We start from the raw sequence: 23161 nt of genomic DNA, 5'->3' as shown, positions 1-23161 counted from the left end.
TTTTCGATAGAGGATATAATACTTTGGCATAATGAAAATAAGGCTTCAAAAAATTAATTGTAGCGTCAATAAGATAATCAAATTGTAAAAATGATATGAAATGATTTTGAAAGCATTCTTAGAATAGTTTGACGGAGTTTGTGCTTTCCGCCTCCTGCAAGATTTTTTCGATTTTTTCATCCACTTGATGACCGTTGTGAATTTTCCTAATGGCGCTTGCACGGCTCAGCTGTGTATGATCGCGAGTTCTTCCCATAGAGGAATCATGCGTTTTATAGTATTTTTATCGGATTAGACAAAGTGCCGGGCACTATATTAGTGATATCAAATACGCAACGGAATATATATACCGCCTATGCTAAATAATTGAATTTAGGAAATGCAAATAAAATTGATGCCTTTTGTGATGAGTTCGGGGGCACCTGCCGTGGGATCCACCTAAGCTCGCCAAACTTGCTGTCACAAGGATTTGTTCATTTTGGATAATGTGAACTTTTCTAGCCTTTTGAACTATTTCAATATCATAATTTACCCGAGTATGTTCATCTATAAAGTATATCAGTATGTGGTGCAAAATGTACGTGCATGAAATGCAGTGTTTTCAAATAAATGCTGAATGTTTAGTGCAGTATTTTCGATTCCATATAAAGAACATTGAAGTAAGCGATTTTTTCAATATTTTATTCTGGCATGACCCATTCATCTATAAGCTCTAGACAATATTATTTTCCATGAATCTTGAAAAGCTTGCATTTACAAGTAGTTTTTTTTACATATTTGCATATCTATGCATTGTTCTTTATTCATTTTCTAGATACATGAAGTTTTGGAGTAGAAATAATTCTTATCCTCAAAATTGCTATGAGTCTTCAATTTTATCATTCTTTAAGTTTGTTCCATTTTACAACATATAAATACGGTTTAATAGCTTATTACTGCTTTAGTTTGTTAACAATATTTTGATTCTTTGTTTGCTTCTCGTTGCAGCAAGAATGAATTCTCCATCAAGTATTGCAGCTCTGTATCATTTGCATTCATACTGTTACTAACGTTCTGGAATAAAGCCTTTATTAATGTTTGAAACAAGTACATATATTGTTATGGCAGATTAGCCCTGCATCTTAAAAAGAAAAATGGAAACAATAAGGGATGAGGATAGGCGCAGGCGCCTAAGGGCTTTGGAGGAAAGTATAAAAGATCCAAGAAGTGTCACTAACATTGACTGTTTGTTAGATACAGTACAGGCATTGGTAGCCGACTGTGATCATCCTAGTGTGAAACGTATGAAAAATATTGAAGCATATATGAATAGATGTAAGTTGTTTTAGGAAATCTTATACTTTATTTCTAAAATCTTGTTACAGAAACAATTAACATATTTCTTTATGGTTTACAGATGATTCTGTGGCTTCAGATATTTGTAAAATGCGAATGCGCACAGAAGATTTTAACCTAATTAAAGTAATAGGGCGAGGATCATTTGGAGAAGTACAGTTAGTTAGGCACAAGTCTACCCAAAAAGTATATGCAATGAAACTGCTAAGTAAATTTGAAATGGTAAATAGAAAAAATCTTAAAGCTGCCCTTCTTTCCTACCATTTAATTTTCATATGATCAACTTCTAATTTTTTCCCAACACAGATAAAGAGATCTGATTCTGCATTTTTTTGGGAAGAGCGTGATATAATGGCTCATGCAAATTCTCAATGGATAGTACAACTGCACTTTGCTTTCCAAGATAATAAATACCTTTATATGGTCATGGACTATATGCCAGGAGGAGATTTGGTAAATTTAATGTCAAATTACGATGTACCAGAAAAATGGGCAAAATTCTACTGTGCAGAAGTAGTGATTGCTTTAGATGCGATACACTTAATGGGATTTGTTCATAGAGATGTAAAACCAGACAATATGCTGCTAGATAAACATGGCCATTTAAAACTTGCTGATTTTGGAACTTGTATGAGGATGGATAGCGTAAGTTTTACAAATCAAAACGTAATATTTGTTATATTTTTATGATGGTATTATTCTAAAATACTTTATTTTATAGGATGGTTTAGTTCGCTCCGATACAGCTGTCGGCACTCCTGATTATATTTCGCCGGAAGTACTTCAGTCGCAAGGTGGCGAAGGTGTTTATGGCCGTGAATGCGATTGGTGGTCCGTCGGTGTCTTTTTGTATGAGATGCTTGTCGGCGACACTCCTTTCTATGCGGATTCTTTAGTAGGAACATATTCAAAAATAATGGATCATAGAAACTCACTACATTTCCCAGAAGAAGTTGACATTTCACCTTCTGCCAAAAGCTTGATTTGTGGCTTTCTAACTGATAGAACCAAGCGTCTCGGAAGAAATGGAGTAGACGAAATTAAGAGTCATCCGTTTTTCAAAAATGATCAATGGACTTTTGAGAATCTCAGAGAAAGTGTTCCGCCAGTCGTGCCAGAACTTACAGGTGACGATGATACTAGCAATTTCGATGATGTGGATAAGGAAGAAGGACCGGAAGAAAGCTTTCCCACTCCCAAAGCGTTTTCTGGAAATCATTTGCCATTCATTGGTTTCACGTATTCGGGAGATTATCAGTTGATGGCAGTTAGTGGTAAAGAGTCTGTCGATGGGATTGAAAATCATATTAATAATGGTACTAACGATGATGCCAAAATTTCCCAGTTAGAAGGACTGCTCGAACGGGAGCGAAGACAAATTGAATCAATGGAGACAAGATACAAGATGTTATCTACGCAAATGGAAGTTATGAGTCGGCGTGAAACGGAGCTGCGTGAAGAGGCAGGTAGAGCTGATAAAGAGTTAACATTGCTGAGACATAATTATAAGGAAGCCCAGCGTCGTGTAGAGCACGAAACGGAATCTCGTAGGAAAGCAGAAGCTCTGCTAGTTGAATTGAAAAAGAAATTTGATGAAGAACAAACGAGAAGAGTAAGGGATGCGAGTAATTCGCAACAAACATCCGAGCGCGTAACATCGTTGGAAAAGCAAATTAAAGAAATGCAAGCTAAGCTTGAGAGAGAAACTGAGACAGTAACGAGATTGCGAAAACAAGCAACGGAAATTACAGTAGCAAGGCAAGCTGCAGAGCAAATGGCAAATGAATTGCAAGTAGCAAGATCACAATTGCAAGCTCAAAGGGACACTTTGCAACAAGAAGTTGCAGCATTACAAGTAAGAAACTGTTAGAAATTAAATTACAATGATTGTTCCTTATATTAAGTAGTGCCATTTTTTATTGACTAATGATGTATTTTTGCGCAGGGTCAATTATCCAAAGAACGTAGCTCTCGATCACAAGCTTCCTCTCTAACAGCAGAGCTTGAAACGCGAATATCTGCTTTGCATCTTGAATTGGAGCATAGTCGCGAGAGAGAAGAAAAGGCAACATTGGATAATAGACAGCTGAATGAAAGAATTTCAGCTTTGGAAAAAGAAGCTGCCGGTTTAACGCTTGAATTGAAAGCCACTCAAGCCAGATACAATCAAGAAGTAGTAGCACACCAAGAGACTGAAAGATCACGCATTTTATCCAAAGAGGAAGCTAATTTAGAAGTTGTAAAAGGTAATTTTTTTTATGTTGTTATATAGTTAACGTTAATAATATAGTTACATGTGTAAAAGAAAGATTTTTCTTTGTCTTACGCATATATTAGGACAAAAAGGTAGAATTTTTAAAGGTATGCATTTATCAAGATTATTGAAATATTATAAAATATACAATTTTTCGTTTATTAATCAAATAGTAATATATTTTTCCTTGTGCTGCGCAAATGTGATAATACCTTTTTATTATGTATGTATATGAAAATTTGCATTCTGATTAAAAGATGAAAGCATAATGACTGTATATACTATTATTATTTTTTATGCAGCTCTACAAGCAAAATTGAACGAGGAGAAGAGTAGTAGACAGCGGGCTGAGCTACTCGCACAGGAAAAGGAGCGACAAACATCAATGCTGTCTGTGGATTACCGTCAAATTCAGCAGCGGCTTCAAAAGCTGGAAGGCGAACACAGGCAAGAAGTAGAAAAGGTGAAGGTATTGCAGGGTCAAGCTGAACAAGAACAGCAAAAGAGAAATGCACTTCAAGCTGAATTAGCGCAACAATCTTCCGAAGCTGGCAGATTACGTGCGCGTGAGCAACAATTGGTCGGTGAAGTTAATCAGCTTAGAGAAGCTAAAAGACAAATAGAGGAAGAGCTGCATCATTTAAAAACTCAACGAAACGTCGATCAATTGCAAACTAAAGAATTACAAGAGCAGTTAGAAGCTGAGGCTTATTTCTCGGTAATTTGTATACTTGTTAACATTTTTCTAACTTCGACGAATTATAATTATTTTTTAATAAAAAATGTTTCAGACTTTATACAAAACGCAAACTCAAGAGTTACATGAAGAGCTGGATGAGAAAATAAGACTACAACAAGAGTTGGAAGAGGAGCGTAGTTCTTTAGTGCATCAGCTTCAATTGTCTTTAGCTCGAGGAGATAGTGAGGCTCTTGCTAGGTCAATTGCCGAAGAGACAGTGGCCGATTTGGAAAAGGAAAGAACGATGAAAGAATTGGAGTACAAGGATGGAGTGGCTAAGCATCATCAAGAGCTTAATGCTAAGGAACAAATAATAAATAGGTTAAAGGATGGAGAGTCTGATCTTAAAAAGTCTGTTGATCAATATCTTAAAGAGAAGGATGACTTGAATAAGCGCTTGAAGGAGTTGCAAGATCAACTAGGCAAGGCACAAACTAATGCGGAAGAAATTGATAAACTAAGTGTTAAACTTAAGACTGAACAGTTATTGAAGCAACAGGCTGTCAATAAATTAGCTGAGATAATGAATAGGAAAGACCTTTCGTCCAGTGGAAAGAATAAAAATAAAGCATCAGCAGCAGATCTTAGGAAGAAGGAAAAAGATTGTCGTAGACTTCAGCAAGAGCTTACACAAGAAAGAGAAAAGTATGGTCAATTGGCGAATAAATGGCAAAAAGATTTACAAGATTTACAAGTTAGTAGATTGTGATTACTTTAAATTTAATATTTTTTTTTTATTACCGAAGCATTATTTCTTAATTATTATTTTAATTTTTAGGCGCAACTTGTTGAAGAGAATCAATCAAAACTACGGCTACAAATGGAGCTCGATTCAAAAGATTCAGAAATAGAAACACTCCAAATGAAAATTGCGTCAATTAATTCTGAAACAGCTAGCGTATCCTCGGTGGAGAATGACGGCGAGGATTCAGTTTTATCCGAGCATGGTTCAATGAGATTGGAGGGTTGGTTGAATGTGCCAAATAAGCAGAATATTAAAAGACATGGTTGGAAAAAACAATATGTAGTAGTTTCTTCGAAAAAGATTATTTTTTACAATAGCGAGAACGACAAATTGAATGCTGATCCAGTTTTAATATTGGACTTGAGCAAAGTCTTCCATGTTAGATCTGTTACTCAGGGTGATGTTATTCGAGCTGATGCCAAAGATATACCTAGGATTTTCCAGGTAAATATAATTTACAATATTGTATTTGTATTTTTATAAAGATCACAATTAACATTACCGTATCTGCAGTTGCTTTATGCTGGTGAGGGTGAAGCTCGACGACCTGGTGACGAGGGTAACGCATTGCCAGGGGTTGAGTTGCCACAATTGACTGATAAACCTGGTACACAGCCGCTGAAAGGACACGAGTTTGTTTCGATTTCTTACCATATGCCAACGACATGTGAAGTGTGTTCCAAACAGCTATGGCACATGTTTCGACCACCGCCAGCTTTGGAGTGTCGAAGTACGTCTATATTAAAGTTTAAAAATAAGAAAATTCAATATATTTTTGTATAAATAAGATTTTTTACTTAAGTAAACAAATTACTCTCTTTATTATACAGGATGTCGCATTAAGGTGCACAAGGAGCATTTAGATAAAAAAGAAGATGCCATAGCTCCGTGCAAATTGCATTACGATCCAAATAGCGCACGAGAATTGCTGGTTCTTGCTGGTAGCCCTGACGAACAGAAGTATTGGGTGACCAGGCTGTCCAGGCGCATACAAAAGTGCGGTTACAAAGCAAATTCGCACGTGGATGGCACGAGCCAACGTATTTCGCCAAGGTAGCGTAGCTGAGCAGCTCAACGTAGCCAGGGACTAAGTAGCTCTCTTGTGTTGTGACGTCGCATGATTTGGTATAGAGAGGTTAGAAATCTCAAATTTTTCTTCTACCTCTTGCTGCATTAACGTTCATTTTCCGATCACTTACTGCAGAATCAATTTTATATTTTATTAATGGGTTAGCATGCAAAAATAAGAAATATTATGGTACGTAGTTTTTATTGTTTATACAAGTATTTTCCTGTTTTTCTTATCATTGTACTTTAAATATTTAAGTGGAAGAGCTAACAATACTACTTTTAACAGTTCCTACAAAATGCGAATACCTATTGCACGGGCTTGCTAAATTTTTTAAATTACTCTACATTATTTCAGTACTTTCTTATTTGTTAGGTGTCCACCTTAAATTAATCTCGGCTTCTATCTATACTGTATTTTATTGTGTGTTTTTAGTATACAAATAACAAGGTGTTTTCTTAAATATAGGCTGTAATATGCATAGGGTTTTTGTGTTTACAAAATCTTTTTGCTCTAACAAACAAATGCATGTTTAGCGCTTCTTAAGTTATATCGTATATTAAATGTTTTTTTGCTTTATTTTAGGGAATCGACAAGATCAGCATTAAAGCCATATTTATCGGTGCAGCAAAGGTCAGCAACATTACCAGCAAACGCCAGTATGGGCAAGTGACCTTAGCTGATGTCGAAGTCAAACCTATTTAGGATTGGGTGCCATCCGCCGATCCGTCGTCCCTCCAATCACCGAATCAGTGAATATAAAAGACTATTTCGGTGTGGTAACTTTATCGTTTCTTTAAAGTGTCCTAAGTCCTACCCTCATGAAAAATATCATGTGTTAATGAACTATTGTTGATATATATAGCTTAGTTATTTTTTTTTAAATTACGAGCAAAAGAAAGTTCATAGAACTCTCTTCCAATGAATTTTTCATCAAGATACGCCATTTGCAGCTAGCAGGTAGAATAATTCAAGTGAGTCCAAGACTCATTAGGAATACAGGGTTATATTACCAGAAAGAAACATAACACTTATACCAGTCTTTTGGCATATACCGCGTACTTTCTTATCTCACTTTTTCTACTTTTTAGCAAGAGAATTTGTTGAAATGTAAAAATAAGAGATTGAATGAGCCACTAGGGGACGTTTTAATGAATTTTTAAGGCATTACAATTTGTGTAAATATCATTTTTGTATCATTCGTAATTGTGTCAGATATTTTTTTATTGACATTTTGCTAATGATTGATAATATTTCTCTATAGAGATTTGATATTACCATCTTAAAGTTTTTGGACTTTAATGAAAATTCTGAGTGCTAAACTTTATTTCTTAGATACCCTTATCGTTATATAAGTAATAATTTGATACGGAAATTGAAACAAAAACGAACATTCCTTGCACATATAGGGCCATTGTGACAGTTGGATGAGACAAGCCTTATATACATCATAACTGGCGAACCTTTGTGGAAATACGAATTTCAATTGGCAGTTTTTCATATTTGCCCGTTATGGTATATATGAGGCTTCTCTTCTTTGACTGTGATAACGGCCCATAAATTTACTTACGAGACATGCATCTTATCGCAAGTAGAAAACAAATTAATAGGCAACGTACGATCGGTATGATTATATCGATAGTGAAGTTTTATAATGTACATTACACAGTATTAGAGAAGGTAATTAATTTATTGAAATCTGGAAAAATTATGCATGTCTCGTCAGTTGAAATAATATTTAAATATACTTGAATTTCATAAATGAAAATAATGCGCTTATAAATATAAAAAAAAGAGAATCATGATTTTTTTTATCTTTATTGGATGACCTTGCGTACATTAAATGATGCTTTGTTGATGCAAGTTTTGCTAAAACATTTGTGAATTTTGATAATTGTTTTAAACTTGATTTAATATTTTTTGTACATTATTCTATAAGCACTTGTCTCTGTTAATATCATCATTTGACAATGCTAACAATGTAATTCAATAAGGTTTTAAGGTCTTTCGTACCATGATAAATTAATTGCTTATTTCTTTCTTTGTAATAAATCACGGGCACTACGGGAAATTCGGATATCACGATTTAGGCTTACGTTGCTTAAAATACTATTTAAGACTGACGCACTAAAAACGTCACATTTATAATATAATTTCGAATCTAGCGTTTCGATATTTGACACTGATCAATATGTTTTGTTTTCGTGATTAAAAAAGTAGTTTATAAATACGAATGGTGCATAACAAGTAAAAAAGATTTATCCAATACTAGTTTGAGAATTTTTAATTATCGACGTGACGTCGAAGGAGATAATTAGACCACGCGTGACCTTCATTGTGTACAGTATACATATACATATATTATATGATATTTACAATTTTAACTTTAGGAATTTTAACTATAATAGAACCAAACGATTTATATTGAAACTAAACTATCGTGCAGCACCAGTCATGATATAGCGAAAGCAAGAAATCCCACATTGTGCATATAGTGGTCTATGTTTGATTAAGAAACGAGATGAAATGAAATGAAAGTTGCAAAATAAAATAAACACATTGTCGCCATGTGTGTTCTGTCCAAAGTGCATCTGCAGGTTTTGTAAGTTGGCGTACCGAGAAGTACTTGACTTTACTTCATAATGGTGCTCCCAAATTTTGCCTTAGACGAACGATGGGAATTCGCCAATGGAAGGTTTCCCTCTGTAGTCACCAAGCGTAAGATGAGGAGTGCGAATTAAACAGAGCTATTACACGATTACTGCCTCGTGCCTTCCGACTTTATAACTAATACAACATAAAAGAAGAAAGAACTAATAATGCGTGTGTCAAGTAAGGAAGACAAAAGCCTAATGATTAAAAGAAGGAGAAAACTTGTTATAGCATATTTTATTATTGTTTAGTTATTTACAATCTGTATATTATTAATTAATATTACGATTAAAAGTATTTTGTAGATAATATGCGAGTCTACTAGTATTTTTATCTTATTTCAACACCGCCAACAACCTTTCCTTAATTACAAGTATCAATCGGGTTAAAAATTTTACAGCTCGTACATTTATTGGAAATTTTTTGTTCTTTTTTTTTTTGGTATATTACGCGATGACAACAGAAAAATATTAACGTAATATATTATAATGTATGGTTATAGTGTAGTAGGAAGACGTTGGGAGAAAACCAAGTGATAAGAAAATGAAGTGATGCTTCGTAGGTGAATATATATCGATTTGTAGACTCGCTTATGTGGAAACGAAAATTATGTACAACGAAGAAAAGGATATAGTTCTATCTTTCTCTACCTTTCTCTCTTTCTCCCGACTCCTTCCATATAGTTACTTCTCTTTCTGTAATCCGATGTGCTACGAATAAAGGTAATATTGATAAATTCGTAAAACACGTGCATGCATGGTCGTGGGAAAGCCGTAGCGAAGTATTCATTGATATATTATAGAATCTCTTTATAGAGAGACGGATGAGCAAAATCTGTCCCATATCGTAACAGACTCTATTACAGACTCACCCATCTATTTTCGTAATGTAAATCTAATTTACAGTAACAACGAAGTTGTAAAAACCTTTGGAAATGCTAAAAAAATCCTTTTGTTTAACGATCCCACTTTATTGTAAGGTGAAAAGCATATCTCTGAAAGATACTTGCTACAGTCTATATTGCTGATTCTATATTTGCGTTGCTTTGCATTTGGTTTTTTGAGTCTTTATGGCTTATTTATAGATAGTAACATAGCGTAGATCTAGGAATTGCAGATAAATCGTTAGATTCTGACATTGTCCTCTCGCGCGACATCAACAGTAAGATTGCATCGTAAGATCGGATGTGAATATACGAATATAATAAGGAATCACTGGTTATTGGACGAAAACGAACGTTGATAATCGCTCGACGATTGGCCTTACAGAATTTTTAATCATGCAGTCTTGTAAGGAAGATCGCACGTAAATGCCTGCAGGCTGGGATTGACTAGACTGTCAAATTTAAGACGAAAAGTCTCCGGCAAGTTTTCGCTTCGATCTAAAGAGACACCAATGCCAAATGAAATTATATATATATAAAACGTAACGTGAGATAAATCGACTCGTCATCGTTTGGAAACTGTGCAGCGGACGTGCGACGTATTACGATCAGAAAAGAGCGATGCCGACCAAGTCAGTCCTGACCACGCTGTATACAAACTTTTTCTAAAACTACTTTGTTTTGTAATTTATTTGTGTGGTAATATTGCCAGAAATATATATCGCTCACTGCGTGTAGTCGTTGGAGAGATTATTGACGAACAGATGCGCGATATGGTCCTCGCGGGCAAGATTGCTATTTTTTTTTTCGCAATACCTACCACATCTTTACCTTAAAAAGACTTGGTTCCTGGCGAAGATGGAACGGAGATCGCAGGATAAATCATTTATAAGGTTAAATCAGGCTGTACAGCGTCGTTCTTGATCGTTTCGCTCCTTCGGTCGCTTAAATTCCGACAAGACCGCGCAGTTTCACGGCTAAGCATTATTTCCTGACGAGACCCACCAAGCTTCGGTTCGTCAACTTCGACTTGACGACCGTTTTTACTTGCTGTTGCTGGTGGCTTTTATGTTGTTGCTGCTGTTGCTGTTGCGGCTGCTGCTGAGGCTGACCATTTTTCTCCCTCGCGCTTTGCTTCTTCTTCAAGGATTCCTGCTTGGCACCTCTGCGCCAATGACCGGATGGAGGTTTATTACCCAAGTTGTAAAAAAACAACGGAAACGGGGAAGGTCATAGCGAGAGGTCAGCGAGAAGCCATTCGACATTAATCGTAGTGAAACATGAAACAATCAGTGCAGCTTTTCTAAGGATGAAAAAATTTGCAAAGCGAAAATCTTTTTCCAACCTCCACCTTCACCTTCCATTACAGTTTATTCATTTGCAAAAATCATCTTCCAGTGAGACGTTTTGACTGTGCCATGAAAAAGGAAGTTCCGTTCTCCACGTGTAATCTCAATCTTTGACAGATTTTGCATTATAGGCTCTACTATCTAGTGCGTCGGTTTTATTCAAACTTTTTGATCCTTTTTGACTCTAAACGTGCAAAAAGTTTATATACACAGTGAAAAGCGGTTGCATTCTTGCATTGAACTCGTGGTCCGTAAAAAGATTAATAATTTTCATATATTTCAAATCCTTTTACCGTATCGAAAGAGACGCCTGATAAAGCCAATGATTCGGTGTGTTTTTTTCTAGCGTTGGAAGCATTTGTGGGATTAGAAGCTCGGTGCTAATGACTATTTAGCGAAAAGAGAGATAGACAGAGAGAGGGGGGGGGGAAAGTGGGGGTAGGATGGTGGGAGAAGAGGATAGAGATAGAAGAAAACTCACAGATATCGAGTGAGATCCTCGACGTCTACGAGCATGGAGTCTTGTTCCATGTGCAAATCGTCTCTCCTCAAAAGACCTTCAACTAATGCCTCGTTTAACGTAGCTATTCTTGCGTGCAAGTCATTCGCTATCACTTGCAGCTGCGCCACGTTCAATTCCGTGAGAAGAGCTCTGGAAAGTCGACGTCGCTCCTCGCCAAACTGGACTCCAACCTGAAAAAAAGATTTAGCAATAAATTTACAGCCTGTGCATAGTGTGTACAGTTGGGTGCATAGCATGCTTTCCACGAAATATCTAAAAATAAAGCATCGATCGGTAGCTTAATTGAAGCTGCGAACCTTTTCAAGGCTGCATCGCACCATCTCCGTAATGGGACTTTGCTTCAGTCTTTGCCTCTCGACTTCCATCTGCATGTGTGCCATCTCTTTTGCTTGCGCCAACGCCATTCTGGCTTCGGTTTGTAGCCTGGCCTGTTATCAATTTAATTACATTGTACAACGTTGAGTAGTATCGAGTTACCGTAGGTAGAGTTTTGCACGAGTATGTCTTTTCTCTCAGTGCTATGTACTTGTGTTACGTCGTTAACATTTTATTATGATTATTGTGGAGGAATTGATTACCTGTCGAGCGAAAAAGTTAGCCTCGTCGAGGGGCGGTACATTCGTGCCAGATTCGAGCCTCAAGGGTGGAAGACTGAGCACTTGCGGCCTTGTAGGTCCTTTGGTCGCTTGCTTTGGTCCAAGCGTCAAAGAGGAGAGCGTCGTACTCGGTGTACCATCGCTCTCCGAGCCCGGTGACTCTGTATCCGAGGGCGTTTCGTTCATAAAGCAGATCTGAAGATTCATACCTGAAACGATAGATGATTCTCTTTCCCATCCTCTATACTTCTTCAGCAATAACGCCAAATACACGCTGGCTTCCTCCACCTATCGACTCTTCGAATCTCCGTTATCCGATGGGCACACTTCCACGACTTCGTTCCCGAAAACCCCCACCAATACATTCTCGTCCACTACACCGACGGTGACGTTGCACTTTTTATTCAACCCTCCTAGATCTTCTTAAAGCACGATAGCTTCTTTTCTCGAGCAATCCTCCTTTTCTTGAAAGAAATTTATTGAAAACTCGCGAGAATAATTCTCGCACATTTTGCAATTTTCTAGCTTTTTACTCTCCTTCGCATTCGCTGTTAATTAAATTCGCGCGTACTTTAATTATAATTATTGATTCAGGCTGCACGAGATTACGTGGTATTTAATTAATGTAATCGTCATGGGAATCGAACGTGAGGAGAAGTACGATTAGTATACTAGAACGGACGTATATAAAAGTGAAATGAGGGAAAACGGAGAAAATTTTCCAGTTTAGCCATCGAGCTTGAATCGGCTCGAAGAGCGCAATATATGAACCGGTACTAACCACTTTGGAGACGAGACTGAAGACTGGGCTTCTTTCCTCGTTCAGCGCGCAGGTCCTCGGCATCCGGTCCCATGGCCAGTCTTCTTCTAATCTCTTCACGATCATTTCGCCGCTGGAAAAGTCAATGAAAAACCTTATCCAGGATTATACACCTCACTCGGTTCGCTCTTCTATTAAATTTCACTCGAATTCCTTATATAAATGTAATTTCATCATTAAAATTGTAAAATGTCATTGAAAAAAGCTGAATGATTAGTATAAGTTATATATTAATGCTATATATATATATATATATATTTAATACTTTTATTTCCTTATGGAAAGAAAGCGAGGATGAGTATGGGGAAATAGTTGATCGGGGTTTTGAGGTAACGAGGTTGATAGTTTTACGAGACAGATGAGTAAAGAGCTGGCAAAGAAGTGTGCATTTGGCTATTTGACTAATGAGTATTCGTTTCGGGTCACACCTGCTCCGATTCAAGTGGCTCTCCGCGTACGAGTCGATCAAAACGAGCTAGTAAATCTTCTCTCTCGTTCTCTCTTCCTCCCAGTAAATTTTTCTTCGCCTCGTCATTCTTTTCCTGCACGAATTTCTTCTTCTCATTAGTGGAAACCTTGTCATCATCATCCTCCTAGCAATCAACAACTTTGTACATCGTTCAGCCAACGTTGCTTTAAATTTAACCTCGCAGAGTATTCAAGATGATAACCAGTGCTCTCTTTAATACCTTAGCGCTTTAATTATTATAATACGTTTTTGCTGATTAATGCTTCTTCGTCTATATGCATGTAAGAATTGTGCAGGAGATGATGCATTGAGAAATGGAAGAAACGTTACGGCGAACGGGAGGGTCACGCTGGGTGAAGAAAAAAAAAGATGAGAAGATGAAATTACAAGATGCGGAAAACAACGAGCAACAAAAGGCCGCGGCTTTACTTTCGCCGCTACACCATTTGTACGAAGCTATAGAGTACCAAGAATACACCAAAGGATTCTTACGAGTTTCGAGTTGAAAAAACAATTAGCCTGTCTATGCGGAGATATACAAGAAAAGTGTTGGAGTGCAATTTTATTCGAGGGATCAGGGATCTTGAAGAAATCTTGGTTAGAATTGAAAAAGATTTTCCTCTGTGAATTTTTTACTCTTACTTTCTCCTCCGTAATCCGAGAACGCAGCGGAAAGTTTTATTATGATTCGGGATAATTTGACGAGAGTGCGACTGTAAAGAAATAAATGCTCTGCTGCGAAATAAGTCAAACTGATGATATACACAGTGTTTTACCACTGGCATCTGTTATTTATCTCTAAAAATTATCTCTTTCCGAGTTAATAAACATAACGTGACTGTGGAGAAAATGCAAAATAAATGTTGGTATGATAATAAGTTTATGCTCTTTCTACTTTGGTATTATACAAAAAAGAATTAAGGGAGAGACAATAAGAGTCTCGGGATTATCATACACCGTTAACCGTTTACTTTAAACATTAATCAGTGTACGCGCGGTCAGGAAACCGCTTATCTGCCTACGTATAGCTCTTGTCAAAATTTTATCAAACCGTAACTGCAGCTTTATTCTCCCCTTCCGTCTCTTTTTATGTATTTTTAGTTTTAAGAGCACTGCTATCATCTCGCAAAGCAAAGTCTATCGGCAGCCTAGCTTTCCGATCGTTTTTCCATTAGACTTACTAAATCGAAGTCTCCGTAAGTAAAAGTGTAGAGATCTGTTACGAAACGCGAGTCTTTCTTGTAATGTTTCCTTATTTTGTCACTGCTGCCCATTGTTGCTCTTGAATTCTTTACAACATTCCACGTTCCACTTTTCTGTTTTGTTCGCTCTGCACAGTACTCACCCAGCGACTCCTCTATGATGATAATTGTTATCCCACATTACGTTTATGGCTCTTTTATTTCCTGATATTTGCGTTACCTCAACATCGTGATTCAGCAATCTTTACTTCAACCTTATGCCATAACGCACATTGCTCAATATCTAACGGTAAATCAAAAGAGACAACAGATTGTTATACACTCGATGAAAAATTGTCTGATTTCACACTCGGTAGGAGTTACGTGCACCGCAAGAGGATTGAAAAATTCGATAATTGATTTTCGCTAACGCGTATATGTAATAAATATTTGTCACGGAAGATTTGTCAGGGAGTAATAGCCGCGAAAAGATAAACGAACGCGCGTGTGTAGCGGATGTCACTATATAGCAGACGGTCGGCAGACAAACTGACGAGAGTAGCGTGGAAGGAGCGGTGAACCGAACGAACGATCTTCCGGTAAGGGAGATTCCGAGTTGAACCGATGGAAAGGAGTAAATTTTTCTAGACGAGCAGCCAAGGAGCAGCGAGAAAATAACGAAGCTGCCGCCTAGAGTACCTGGCCGATACTAAACGGACCCCGGGCTCTACTACGTACGCTTTTACGCTTTGCCAGTTAGCAATGCCGGCGAAAGTGTTCGACACGCTCGTTGCTATTTCACTCGCAATCACAGTTCGCTCATTAAACGCATTACATCCAACGGCAGAAAAATTCTGCTACACTCGCTTTGGAAAAAATAACAATTCAAAACATCGAAAATCCACGTCTCTTCCCTTAATGTTTCATTATCGCATATAGCATAATAAAACTCGGCAAACGAATTTTTTCGAAACTTTGAGCATCCGAGATTACGAGTCATCTTGAGCTCTAATGTATGGCACATTAGCGTTCCGCTTGGCCGGTCAAGCGTAGAGTTCAACCGTAACCTTTTCAGCCTTTTGACACAAGATGCTGCGCACCTCGGGAAAATGATGTAGGATCATCGAATGATAATTAAGCGGTTGCAGCCTACGTTATTTTTATAGGCTAGAAGACAGATTTAAGATTAGAGACTGATGCTCGCGTGCGAAATATCAAGTGTACATAACAACGATGCAAGAAACTGTATCGACAATCAAGTTGCCATTTTCGTTACATCCGCTCTCACTTTAGACGTTTCCGCTTCCAGCTGCCTTATTGCATTTGCATACAATGCGGAGAGCAAGGATCGGCAGATTATGCATTAAACGATATCATCGAGATAGTACGCGATAAAAACATCTCGTAAACCTTCTATTAGCGCGTCTACTATCAATTTTTTAACCATCATCTATACCTCCTATTATTTCATTCACGTAGATTCTCACTAATTAACATCTAATTGCTTAATTACTCGTTAATAATAAGGATCAAGCAGGCTCCGCCCTAGACTTTTTTCAGTGTTAATTCGTTCTTGCCGAAAATTCTTTTCATTCGTGCTTCTATAATTTGTTTAATTAATTCTAACATTCATACGTGGAAATTTTTAATTGTATCATTCAGCTTTTTTCGGTGCGTTGAGTGTACGGTTTTAACGAGACTAGCTCTTCTATGTGGCCATCAATAACGAAACCAGCCACCACGCCCACTAGTGTGTATACTCTCTTTTAATCTTTATTTAGAACGATCGAGCGTCGGTGAGTATCGATAGTACCAATTTAACGATTCCACCAGAGCGTCAGTCAACGCACCGATAATCATTTTTCCGTTATTATATATATATATATATTCATTCCATCAACAACTCGAGTTTACGAGGATATAGAGAATTCTTCTGTCACTCACCCTTCGTTCCTCTTCTTTCGCTGCTTTCAAGTGAGACTCGATGGCGTCCAGATCGATCTTCGGCATGGCCGTCTCGATATTATAAACATCGAAGCCACCTTAAAAACAAACGCGCTTTAATGCTCGGACACAGTAACGTTCTTATACTTTCGCTCATAGCAGCCACGCGATTGAATTGGAGTTGGTAAACTGAATGAATATAAGAGTGGTCCCCAACTAACGAAGCTATCTTTAACAGGTTATGTTATAACGAAGCGTTTCTCAGTAGTGACAGAAATAAATAGGCGTGCCGACTGGAAGAACGCGACACGCTCAATAATAGATATGCCAACGTCATTTTTATTATAGCTGAGATTACGATAATCGCTCCGTTTACTCATATAAGCTCGAAACCAGTTGCTATCACGCCCTTTATCTTACACGCATGTTTTTTGTCAACATAGAGAAAATTGAAGAAATTACCAGTTCCATTTTCCAGATCGGTTCTGCGTTTATCCGATCGTCTCTGAGAATTGGTGGATCTCGATTGATGGTACTGTTGCTGCTGCCTGCGCTTAGCCTGGTTCCTGGCCATTTTCTCTTTTTTCCGAGCATCGGCGCTTTCCGGTAATGTCTTTTCAATTATTTTATTAGTGTCCTCGTTAATCGGCTCGATTTCCTTGATGAGGTCCGATCGAGAATGATCGACAGGCTCCATAGCGACGACGTCCGGTACGGGCTGCACGTATTTTTCCAGATTCACACCGATATCTCGACCGATGCTGGAGAGTAGATCGATTTCCTCCAACTTCCCCTCCTTCCAGTAGGAATCGACGTCCGGCTCGGAATCGTCTCCGGAGCCGCTCGCCGATAGATCGGTGGCTTTACCTATCTTGTTATTGCGGGGCAAAGGTAACTCCTTTGCCTCGCGTATCAGGTCGATCTGCTCCACGATTAGGTCGTCCAACTGTTCAATGAAAAACCATAGGAATGATACATTCTGTTTAAGCATTATTACTTCGGTCTTAACCAAGATATTTCAATAATTCAACTGCTGATCCCGTTATGGATTATTTTTAACCCAGCAGGAATAGCAATGGACCATCTGGCAGGTTTATAATAAATTAACGCGTTGGATAATTTTTATATAGATATATATACGTACCTCGCCAATTTCACTGGTCTTCGCCGAATCGAGAATTTCCTCGATTTCAGGAAACTGAGGACTTTCCTTCACGCTAGTCGACAGTTCAACGACCTCCACATCAAGAGGAATCTCCCTTTCGTGGCTAAAATTTTCTACAACTAATTCCTCCTGATCTAGGGCAGCTACACGTGGCTCTGCCTCGATCGCAATATCCAGAGTCGTATCGCGTTCCTGTGTTGTAATTTCTTCCGATGACCTTGAATCTTGAACGCTCTTCACGTAGTTAATACATTTTTTTGTGGATGGTACTATGGGAGTCTCGTATAAAGAAGTGACGGTCTGTGAAAGAAGAATATATATTTTATTGATTCCATTCCTCCATTACCGAGTACATCCAATCACATTTCTATATTATCAGAGTATATATTTCGAATTTGAAATCAAATGTATTATGAAAAAAGAATATTAATAGAGGGATTTCTCGCGATGCTTACCATATCATTCATTACCTGTATATTGAACTTGGGTTTCTCATAAAATAATTTTCTCTCGCTTTCCTGTCCACAGAGATGATTGATGCTCTCGTCAATATGATTATTGTTATTGTTGCTGTTATTGTTGTTATTATCGTCGTCGTTGGGGTCCGTTGTCAGTTGCTCGGTCTGGTTTTGCCTGGGGTAATCGGAGTAGGGCTCGCACTCGTCTTCGGTGAGGTCGGTGTCCGATAACAGGGAAGGTGCTAGGTGTTGGAATCCTGGATAGTTGGGGTTGACTATTCCACGACAGCCAGCAGGCAAATTTCCGTCCTCCGACCAGTCGGACCACTCGGAGGGTGTCAGTTCTGCAGAGGAATCCTCGCGCGAACTGTTACGCCCTGAAAATTTTACACTTTGCGTGAATACTATTCCTAACAATAATCACAGTCAGGCAAATTTCCGTCTTTTGACTAATAGGACCACTTTGAGAACTTTTATAGTTCTGCATAGGAATCCTCGCTTGAATACTTACGTTCAGAAAATATTTTACACAATTCGCGCGAATACGATTCCTAATGACATAACTACAATAAGGCAAATTTTTGTCCTTCGACTATAATCGGACCACTCGGAGGTTTTTTAGTTTTGCAAAAAATTTCTCACGCGGGCTGTTGCGCCTTGAGAATTTAACACTTGATGTTGACACGACTCTCAATGATATTTTACAATCTTTGTCTCTCTCTCTCTCTGTATATATTTCTGACACTCCTTGTCCCTCCTCGACTCATCGCGAATGACCAATATGCGTTTCGCAGTAGGCACACGTGCCGAAGCCAAGCGGCTCACGACTGACTCATCTTCGACATATTACATAGTAGAAGCTAGCTCGTTCGTGCGTCGATCCGGCAAACGCGCTTTACGCAACCGGAGGACCTCTCAATTGCATGGAATTCCTACCCAGCTTCGTCAAACTAGATCTCTCGAATCAAGTCCGGAAATTACAATTAGCTCGATACTACAAAACAGGAAACTTTGCTCGAAGCAAACCCATCGCCTCTATATATAACGCGTCGTTCCTTTTTCGATATTTCTTTGTTTTGCTTATTACTAAAAGTTCGACTGTATAGTTATACATATATGTATATGTATATATATACCGCGCGAGGTTTGTTGTGATTTTTATTCTTACCTTCGTAATCAGTGAGGCTCTCGAGAGAACTGTTTCGTTTGACAGTGCTTTTGGCGAGATTATTGTTGTTAACGTTACTGCATCCAATTTTGGATTCGAGTTGAATGTGGTCGCGCGCGATGGCAAGGGAGGACCACGTGGCGGTGTACTCAGCCACGCAAAAATCTTGGCTCTCGTCGGGGGAGATTTCCTGGATGTTTTCGGCGGTTGCTTGATGAACGACGTTGCGATTGGCCAGCTCCTCCGTGTTCGGATGACTCTCCTCGCTTTCGCCAAGCTGACTGCAAGTGTAGAAATGGCCTCATTGACTATACGATCGATATAGTACACTTTACCTAGCTTATAATAACCGTGTCGCGGGGTCTGTCACGATACTCACAGCGCGAACTCTTTCTCTCTTTTCTCTCCTTCTAACCTCTCTCTCTCTCTCTCTCTCTTTTGTCTATTAATAATTCCTAGACTTCAAAATGAATGTATCACACCGATCTTTCTTTTTCCATTATTTCATTCTGGAGCAACACCCACGTTTAACCTTCCTAGTTTGAAAATCGTTTGCCTCCCACGAACCATCGCGATCAACCGAACCGTAGGAGGCCATTTGCATAAGCAGCATGGATTCGCAATTTTTGCTAAACGCAGAAATTTATATCTCATATATATATATGAGATATATATATACTTACTTATTATTGAGAGCCGTGGACTGCAGAGGCACCCAGGCTACTGATTCTCTAAGCTGCATGGCGTATTCTCCTCTGAAATTCAAAGAGATCCACTCGTTAAAGTACTATATTGCCAGCGACGTCGAGAATACTCGGATTTAAGCCTCGTGCGAAGATCGTTATAACAGCGAGGGAAACCTTGTTCGTTCGTTCGACATTAAGGAGAACAGTATCGGATTTTACGAGTACGAGAATTTCGTAGAATTGGATATTCGAGCATTTTTCTTGCAAGATACTCGGACGTGCTCGTGTGCCACTTTCACTCGTCTCGCACTTCCGGAATGAGCTACCGGGTATCGCGAGCGGCTTTTGGTTGACGAAGAGTGCAAGCGGGAAGTCGGGAGATTTCCCGAGTGACGAGAAAATAGAAAAGGGAAAGATGGAGGGTGAGATTGGATCGATGAAGGATGTTACGCGTATCCGCTGGGCTTTCAGTGCGACTGAGAGCAAATAATAAAGGAACGGAACTCACCGGTGGCCATGTTGGAGCCGTGCGCAAGGGTGTCCGCGTTTCCCGTCGTTTATCGACTCGCAACCAACACCCTCGCTCTCCTCTCCGCCACCCCATCGATCCTCTCCCCTTCTTTCTTTCTTCTGCCTCCTTCATCCCCCTCCTCCCCCGCCACACATTCCCTTTTCTCAACCAACAACCCCACACCCTCTTTATACACTTTCTCGCTTCATCCCTTTCTTTTTTACCCTATATATACGTCGAACATTGTCTCCCCCGCACAACGTGCCGATGCATACACTCCGTCAAATATTTTCACCTATTTTATTTTTTATCTCTCTCAAAACCTAGACTATTGACTATTCCATATTTCCAAATCATTCTCGGATTTAATTTTATTTCATTCTCATGCATTTTTTTATATTGGAAAAAATTTATGTCTAGTGTGTAGGATTTATGAGCGTCATTGAAAGTTATTATAAGAGATAATAGATTTTCGATTGGATGTCAGTTAGGGATTAGGATCATAGCTTTTGACACTTTTTGGGATAAGGGAAAAAATTCAGTTCTTTCTTCTCTTTGGTTAATGTTAGTACGGAGAGGTATGTGGATCGATCCAGTCTGGCTCCGACATTCTGTTTCAGCGAAATATTTACAGGCTCCTAATCGCCATCTGTCACGTAATAATTAATCTAAGATGCGTGTAAAATCTCACTTTATTTGCTTGAAATTTCCACAGCTGTTTCTGTTTAATATATTTGAAATGATTACGAATTTCAGATAATAAACACATGTTTAATGATAAATGTTGTTGAACCATTGAATACTGTTTTTTCACTCCTTTCCTTATTTCTATTTATAAAACAGCATTTTTAAAGCTCTGCAATTTAGCTCGATAATCCGTGTTTTTTTTATTGACTTGATAAATACGTAAAGAAACTTTCTCGATCGAATTAGTAACGATTATTCGCAAAACAATTATTAAATTATTAAGGACCATATTTATTTAATAAAATTGATGCTGGTTTTATCTAGGGCGGTACTAAGTAATTAACTACGACACTTATCCGCAATTAACATTATACAGATTTATACGTGACTCTATTTTTTCTTATATGATCTATCAAAGATAATACACTGTATCGATTTATTTATAGTCTAGCGTTGAATAATAATAAGCAATGAATTTTATACTCACTTTCCTTTCTCGAGTGTATGACACAGTACTATATTTTACGAGGTAAAATTGCACTTTCTTCTCTAGTATTTCTGCCCGTTGGAAATATGCAAGAAATATACCGTTGTGCTCACATCCCTCAGATTTAAGGGAATATAGAAAGAGAGAGATTTCAAACTGACTGAAAGTTTTCCCGGTGGCTTTAACAATTTGAAGATGATTTGCAGAATCAAAGATATAACTTTTTTGAAAAGATCACTAAATATCAGAGTTTTTAGCGAGAAAATATTAGCTGAGTTACGTACGAAGTGATTTTCTCTCTTTTTCAGCTTAGTCTCTTGGTTTGGCCTGCTGGCGGTCGTTTCACCCTTCGTGAGAGCACAGCGCATGCGTTTTGCTTTTCAGGGTTTAGGGTTGTTGACGGCATGCTTGACGATAAGTTCTCTTGACGTTCGGCGTCCTCCTTATCTTCACCATCCTTGAGTTGAACTCGATTCGTCTACCACCAAAGAATTCTCTCATTTATTCAGAATATTTCACTCGTAAAGTTCCTCTTCACTGCAATTCTGCTCTTGTACATGTCCTAAATTTTATCACGAAGTTGTATCTACTATTTTATAATTTAAAAACTTTTAATTTATCAATAAATTATAATTGGTATCTTACAACGAAATCGCTTTCTATCGTTTCCCGTTTAATATAATATAATTTGTTTTACCAAGGAAAACTTCAAATTTCCCGCTAGTTATTCGTATTGGAATAATTTCATTGATGAATCAGCTTTGGGTAAAGTTTTCTTATGAGTGGTGATCTTTATTCCTATGGCAAGTACTGTTTTTCCATATGTTGATAAGAGAGAATACGCCATCAACTGTCGGTAACGTCAAAACTCAAAACAGGACTAAGTTTTCTGTTGATTATAAAAGAGTGTATAAAAGGAAAACTTGTATTAACTGAGTCGTGAGGTAAGTTTCCTATTAAAGTTTTATGTTGCATGCAACGACATTAGTCTCACATAATATACATTAAATCAAGGTAGTAGAGTAACTTCACGTATTACGCATAATGTAACTCATATGCAATAATAAATTGTACTGTGATAACTTCTTCGAAAATCTTATAATTAAATTATAAAGTTTCAAAAATCTCAGTAGTATCTAATCTTTGTAGAAAAAATAAACAGAATCGAGAAATAAAATCTGTAAAGCATTGGATGTATCAAAGCAATATACTGTCTTTGCTTGTAGAAAAAGAAGTTATTAATAGGTAAGAAATCGAAATGTTGGTGTTTCAGAAGCCCGCATATCCATCATTAGGGATTCAAGGTCAGCAAGGATAACCCAAATAAATTTAATGATTGTATTTTACCTTGCTCGAATACCGCAGTGTGATCGATCTGCTTCTCAAATGAGTCATGGAAAGCGATTGCTGCAAACGTTTTTCCAGCTTCGGGAATCAGCA

General features: G+C 38.0%; 2 protein-coding genes across 5 annotated transcripts; one reads left to right on the top strand and one right to left on the bottom strand.

Moving 5' to 3' along the window:
* Window positions 1–53: 53 nt before the first annotated feature.
* Rok (Rho kinase) lies at window positions 54–6867 on the top strand. Of its 4 annotated transcripts, none has more exons than XR_010822414.1 (13): window positions 54–659; window positions 988–1314; window positions 1397–1557; window positions 1642–1980; window positions 2057–3190; window positions 3281–3581; window positions 3673–3696; window positions 3901–4307; window positions 4381–5022; window positions 5107–5517; window positions 5587–5803; window positions 5904–6208; window positions 6728–6867. XR_010822414.1 is itself a non-coding variant. In XM_066724852.1 (13 exons), exons 2-13 carry the CDS (start codon window positions 1134–1136, stop codon window positions 6813–6815), a joined length of 4128 nt encoding a protein of 1375 aa, XP_066580949.1. In that variant the 5' UTR covers window positions 54–659; window positions 1108–1133; the 3' UTR covers window positions 6816–6867. The 4 variants fall into 4 exon arrangements, 3 of the variants coding, with proteins under 3 accessions (XP_066580949.1, XP_066580948.1, XP_066580950.1); XM_066724852.1 differs by having other exon boundaries at window positions 1108–1314; window positions 5904–6126; XM_066724851.1 differs by having other exon boundaries at window positions 5904–6126.
* On the bottom strand, window positions 6843–20499 carry Schip1 (Schwannomin interacting protein 1). The gene is made up of 12 exons (XM_066724854.1): window positions 20211–20499; window positions 20034–20105; window positions 19351–19631; window positions 18180–18559; window positions 17704–18024; window positions 17022–17505; window positions 16560–16657; window positions 12927–13038; window positions 12128–12354; window positions 11846–11977; window positions 11508–11719; window positions 6843–10842 (listed from the first exon to the last, which is right to left on the bottom strand). Exons 1-12 carry the CDS (start codon window positions 20228–20230, stop codon window positions 10662–10664), a joined length of 2520 nt encoding a protein of 839 aa, XP_066580951.1. The 5' UTR covers window positions 20231–20499; the 3' UTR covers window positions 6843–10661.
* Between the last annotated feature and the right edge of the window lie 2662 nt (window positions 20500–23161).

The sequence above is a fragment of the Prorops nasuta genome, unplaced genomic scaffold (assembly GCF_024137725.1).
Source record: "Prorops nasuta isolate Cenicafe-Biocafe unplaced genomic scaffold, Cenicafe_Pnas_1.2 PNAS00003, whole genome shotgun sequence".
NCBI classification, from domain to species: domain Eukaryota; kingdom Metazoa; phylum Arthropoda; class Insecta; order Hymenoptera; family Bethylidae; genus Prorops; species Prorops nasuta.
Note: the sequence above shows the minus strand (reverse complement) of the source record. Positions and strands in the feature narration are given on the sequence as shown.

Excerpts from the sequence above, each read along its gene's own strand:
- Rok (XM_066724852.1), top strand. The coding sequence starts at position 1,134 with ATGGAAACAATAAGGGATGAGGATAGGCGCAGGCGCCTAAGGGCTTTG. Across the intron at positions 1,558-1,641 it reads TGCTAAGTAAATTTGAAATG|ATAAAGAGATCTGATTCTGC; the intron begins GTAAATAGAAAA and ends TTCCCAACACAG. Across the intron at positions 3,697-3,900 it reads AAAAGGTAGAATTTTTAAAG|CAAAATTGAACGAGGAGAAG; the intron begins GTATGCATTTAT and ends CAGCTCTACAAG.
- Schip1 (XM_066724854.1), bottom strand. The coding sequence starts at position 20,230 with ATGTCGAACGAACGAACAAG. Across the intron at positions 18,025-18,179 it reads TACAGGTAATGAATGATATG|ACCGTCACTTCTTTATACGA; the intron begins GTAAGCATCGCG and ends CTTCTTTCACAG. Across the intron at positions 11,978-12,127 it reads CTAACTTTTTCGCTCGACAG|GCCAGGCTACAAACCGAAGC; the intron begins GTAATCAATTCC and ends AATTGATAACAG.